The sequence below is a fragment of the Saccostrea cucullata genome, unplaced genomic scaffold, assembly GCF_032062105.1.
Source record: "Saccostrea cucullata isolate Sc308-1 unplaced genomic scaffold, CSIRO_AGI_Scuc_v1 ctg3496, whole genome shotgun sequence".
NCBI classification, from domain to species: domain Eukaryota; kingdom Metazoa; phylum Mollusca; class Bivalvia; order Ostreida; family Ostreidae; genus Saccostrea; species Saccostrea cuccullata.
Window position 1 is genome coordinate 61,027 of NW_026925778.1, and position 6,000 is coordinate 67,026.

Here is a 6,000-nt window from a genome sequence, read left to right on the forward strand (position 1 = left end):
GTCAACTTTTCTTGCTTGTATAAGTAAGCAATATACCCTTATCATCAGTGGATGAAGTTTGTCTCTCGTTTAACTACGATATGCAAGAAAATACTCTATGCCCAAACAATTGCTAAAATGGGGCAAGGTAATGACAAATAAATTGATTAAATAAGGATATCAAGTCTTGTCTCAGTCATGATTTTGCAACAGCAATTTACGCATCGCACTGGTTACCGCGATTTTTCTGATTGTTCGATCATGACAAGGAGCAGATGGCGAGTGTGACAGATCGACATGGAATGCTAACTTCCCCCTGGCACCTAACCCTACCTTTGATGTTTTTAATTGTGCTTATTTATCTGCTCCATATTCGTATTGTTGCAATTGAATTTTGAACTTAATTACGGGATTTTTTTTTTTTGTTTATCTCTATATTCATTGAATTTGTTTCAAGGGTTTAGACGGAGCTGCGTTAACAAAATGGGTATTACAATTCCTTATCGAGTAAAATGGTAAAGACCATATTTTGCTATGTTTTTGTTATGGGAAACCTCAAGCATTTGTCCTCTGAAAACGTAAAACAGAGTACTAGTATAACAATGACACTGTATGACAAAGATCCTTTTAATTATATTTTAATCAGTATTATCGGTTATAGGTAGAGATTGTATCCGAAATATGATAGAAAGAATGGTAGTGTTCCTCTTTTACTTTCGGAAACCAAACTTACGTAAAACTGACATTGTGTGACTGATCGAATAGTAAAAGGAAATGCACAAAATCACTATACGCATAGAAATTGCAATTTGTATTGCATGAAAAATTACGGTTATTGGAAGGCTACCTCAAGTTTGACGTAAAGACGTACGTTCTATACATTCTCATCAATGTTATCCCCAGAGTTCAAGAGAATGTATAATAACAAAAATTCAGAGTTTGCAAATTAGATTACGGTAAAGTTTACGATTGCAAAATGGTGCATATCTTCTAAGGACCATCCTATGTCGTCATCATATCAATGTCTGCAAACATTCGAAGATTTTTTTTATGGTCAAAGATTGTGATGTCAAAGATGTAAGGTTTAATTTAGCATTTCTGTTTTAAGTAAAAGACATAATAAGTAATTCAAACATCTTTTTTTGTTGTACTATTCTTGTATCTACAAAATGAAAATGACAAGGTTTTTTTTTCTCAAAATTTTACAAACATTGTTTGATCGAATTTTATTTTATTTCTTCTATTATTCCTCCACCATGAGTCCTAAAACGAAAATAAAGCAAAAAATTGTGATACAAAAGATAAATTTTCAGAATATCAAATTTTTAATTGAAAGATAAGCAGACCAGACTAGATAATAAACCATATAAATGTTATGTAACCATGATTTTTTAAGAAATAACAATGACACAAAGTTAATAAACTTTAGACAAATAATAAAGTTCATATTACTGCAAAACGTGATTATATGGAAAATTCTTTTGTATCATAAGTCAAGTATAAGATTATCAGTTTTACACTACTCACATTTACTGGCGGCATAGTTTATTAGTACAGGTGTACCCTGAGGGACATTCGCTACAAGTAGAACCCGCAACATAAGGCCGATCTCCATTCATGTTCCCACTGTTGATAAAAAAGGCATAGCAATTACAAGGATCATTGTTTTTTACCTCAAAAACAACACCAAAACTCACAAACAAAACAAGAGGCTAATGGGCCACATCGCTCACCTGAGAAGCTTTGACCATCTGTTCTTTACCAGATTTCCCCCTTGTAATACATTATGTATCCCCACCCTACCCCACTGATCATAATTACGACATTTTGAAATCAACTACCCCAGGATCCTTCCATGTGCAAATAAGTTTCAGCTTTTCTGGCCCAGTGGTTCTTGAGAAGAAGGTTTTCAAAGATTTTTCCTATATATTTTTATGTAAAACTTTGATCCCCCCATTGTGGCTCCACCCTTCCCCTGGGGGTCATGATTTGAACAATTTAAAATCTACATTACCCAAGAATGCTTCCACATAAGTTTCAACTTTTCTGGCCCGGTGGTTCTTGAGAAGAAGATTTTCAAAGATTTTTCCAATATATTTCTATGTAAAACTTTGATTACCAATTGTGGCCCCACCCTTCCCCCGGGGGTCATGATTTAATTTAGAATCTACACTATACCAGGATGCTTCCACATAAGTTTCAGCTTTTCTGGCCCAGTGGTTCTTGAGAAGAAGATTTTTCTTATATATTTCTATGTAAAACTTTGATTCCCCATTGTGGCCTCGCTCTTTCCCCGGGGGTCATGATTTGAACAATTTAAAATCTACACTACCCAAGAATGCTTCCACATAAGTTTCAACTTTTCTGGCCCAGTGGTTCTTGAGAAGAAGATTTTCCAAGATTTTTCCTATATATTTCTATGTAAAACTTTGATTCCCCATTGTGGCCCCACCCTTCCCCCGGGGGTCATGATTTTTACAATTTAGAATCTACACTATCCCAGCATGCTTCCACACAAGTTTCAGCTTTTCTGGCCCAGTAGTTCTTGAGAAGAAGATTTTCTAAGATTTTTCCTATATATTTCTATGTAAAATTTTGATTCCCCATTGTGGCCCCGCCCTTCCCCCGGGGGTCATGATTTGAACAATTTAATATCTACACTACCCTAGGATGCTTTCACATAAGTTTCAGCTTTTCTTGCCCACTGGTTCTTGAGAAGAAGATTTTCTAAGATTTTTCCTATATATTTCTATGTAAAACTTTGATTCCCCATTGTGGCCCCGCCCTTCCCCCGGGGGTCATGATTTGAACAATTTAATATCTACACTACCCTAGGATGCTTTCACATAAGTTTCAGCTTTCCAGTAGTTCTTGAGAAGAAGATTTTCCAAGATTTTTCCATTATATTTCAATGTAAAACTTTGATTCCCCATTGTGGCCCCGCCCTTCCCCCGGGGGTCATGATTTGAACAATTTAATATCTACACTACCCTAGGATGCTTTCACATAAGTTTCAGCTTTTCTGGCCCAGTGGTTCTTGAGAAGAAGATTTTTTAATGACCCCACCCTATTTTTGTCTTTTCTTGATTATCTCCCCTTGCGAGGGGATATGTCCCTTCATTTTAACAATTTAAATTCCTCTTCACCCAAGGATGCTTTGTACCAAGTTTGGTCAAAATTAGCCCAGTGGTTCTTGAGAAGAAGTAGAAAATGTGAAAAGTTTACAGACGGACAGACAGACAGACAGACGGACGGACGGACGGACGGACGACGGACAAAATGTGATCAGAGAAGCTCACTTGAGCCTTCGGCTCAGGTGAGCTAAAAAGCTAAAAATTAAGCAAAGAAATGCAAAAATAACAATTTAAGGAAGGAAAACAATACCCAGACGAACAAACAAAAGAAGACAATCGAGAAAAATAAATAAACCAAAACATTGACAGCAAACGGTTGAATGATATATTTAAATAATAAAATGCTTTCTTTGATTGTTAGTACGAAAATTAATGTCGCAACTATTGCAGAGAAAATATGTATTTTTTTCTGCCATTGCTGCGACGTTAATTCCCGTACTAACAATAAAAAAAGCATGTTATTCTTTATATTTACATCTTTATTAAAAATCATTCAAAGTCAAATTAAATTTGTTAACTTTTGTTTTTAAAATGAATATGTCTTTGTATGTAGAACTGATCGAACAGCCAATATTGAAGAAAACTACACACATGCCTTGCTCAGTGTTGTTCATGCACTGATTAATGGCAATGGTCTTCGTAAGAAATAAAGAGGGAGGGGGGATATTCAGTGGTTGTAAATATACATGTATGAAGCGACACTCAGATTATCAACCTTTTTAAAAGATGTCGATAGCTACTCGTCTTAATTTAGGTATATTATCGCTAACATTACACTGTAACACATACAGATGGTAAATTGATTCATTTGGTTTCTCTTTTTTTCATCAATTTACTCTACTTATATTGAATACATTTTCACCATCCATACACAATTATACTGATAATTATTTATACCGTTCGCCGTAATTGCAGACGTAGTAGTAGGCAGAGTCCGACTTTCCCACCAGAGGGTTACACAAGGTTACAGCACATCCCACGTATTCTGTCTCCGCCCACGCTACCTACAAAAGTCAAGAAGTATTTTCTATAAATTCATAACAAACTAAAGGAAACAAATTATTTCTCACTTTTTCCCTAAAAATTATGTCATCTTACCTGAGTGTAATGACCGCAATCCACATTAAGAACACACGTATTGGCATAGAAGTCGTAATCATGCATTTCGTCATCCCAGCTAGTAACAACTTCAAAAGGAGTGTTTTCCTCTGCATAAGAAATATTTAATATATATTGAAATATTTATCAAAATTAATGTGCATATTCATTTAATGGATGTTAATATATAAGACTTCAGCCTTTGAAGTTTTGAATTTGAAATTAATGTAATTAGATGCAAGCATTTTTTAAAATAATGCTTTCTTGTTTAGTTTAAAATATGAAACAAAATTAAAGAATAATTAAAATTCTTGAAGATTCCATACTAGTATCAAAACGTAGATTTTCTCCCACTCTTTTAAAACTTGGTGCCTCGATATATTTATTTGGATTATGTCCATACACGCACTTCCTGGAATAGTTCAGAGCCACCGATGCCAACTCTGCACTCCATTTCTATTCAAGGTACACGTACATTGAAAAGTTTAAAACGAAGTTTGACAGAGACAAAAACTACATGTACCGGTATCTTGGTCTTTGGCTTATAAAATTTATAAAAAAAAAAATTTAAGTTTGAGGTTTAAATTTACTTTTTTTTCTTTTTTGAACAGTGTTGAACGCACGTCGTCTCAGTTTGAATGAAAAAAAAATTGTTTATTAGTGAACAAGAATTATGGATATGTAAAAATGTGCATTTTAAGAGAGAAAAAAAAACGCAAAAAATGTTAATCATAAATTTTGCTTACCAGTTCTCTCATGTTCGACGCCGTTGGCACCACAATCCGTCGCTTAGCGTTATGGGCCTTTTATACAAGAAAATGACAGAACAAACCATGATGAAAGTTAACATATTTGAACGTAGATCTAGATATTCAAAATGTCATTCAAATCGAATAAAATTTTCTCTAAATCAACGAGAAAATCTCTTTTAATGAAAAAGCTAACTATATCAGTAAAAGATGTATCTCTCTTAATCTGTGAAAGATATACTAGTAGTATACATGTATGAGTAGCTTTAAAGTAATTTGAGCTGCATTTTTGAAAATTTTTTTTTGCTGTTAAAATGTGTTATGATGATAAATTTGTATGAAACCTTTATGATCACTTGGACTAAAATTAAGCAGAAGAAAGACTTCTATATACAATCCAATAGTGTGTACACAGTTTTATATAAGTTATCATTATATTGTACCTGTCAGGATGACAACAATGTAATTTTAATTCAATCAAAGCTTATAGATAGTTCTTCCATCGCAAATATGAACAATTTTTACAGAAATCAATTAACACTTTTTCTTCTGTCAATGAAAAAGTTATTTACAATTTTGCAACAAAAAATTCCGACACCAAAAGTTGCAGTCCATATTGCTTTAAAATAAGAGGGTATCTTTAAATGTCAATGAAGGTTTGAAGTTACATATGTATATATCTATACTTACATCTAGGAAATCTTGTTCAAACTGCGTCAGGGCGGTTATCAGAACCCCATAGGACACTGCAAACACAATAATAGAACAACAAACGTTTGTCATTTTGCTTCTCAACCGTATTACTTTTGGTGTAAAAATGTCTCAAGATCATTTGCTACGCATTATATATATATATATATATATATATATATATATATATATATATATATATATATATATATATATATATATATATATATATATATGAATCAACTTAATTGATTTTTGATTGATAAAATAATTTGCATTGATATTTTGTTCACATTATATAGCTCTTTAAGAGAGACAGATTGATAAAAACAATCAATTTGCGATATAAA

At 33.2% G+C, this 6,000-nt stretch overlaps 1 protein-coding gene across 1 annotated transcript; it reads right to left on the reverse strand.

Moving 5' to 3' along the window:
• Positions 1-1,508: 1,508 nt before the first annotated feature.
• Positions 1,509-5,769, reverse strand: LOC134269800 (peptidase inhibitor 16-like). Its single transcript, XM_062752008.1, has 6 exons — positions 5,651-5,769; positions 4,958-5,014; positions 4,538-4,667; positions 4,212-4,321; positions 4,011-4,117; positions 1,509-1,605 (listed from the first exon to the last, which is right to left on the reverse strand). The coding sequence occupies exons 1-6, from the start codon at positions 5,741-5,743 to the stop codon at positions 1,509-1,511; spliced, it is 594 nt and encodes a 197-aa protein (XP_062607992.1). The 5' UTR covers positions 5,744-5,769.
• Positions 5,770-6,000: the final 231 nt, after the last annotated feature.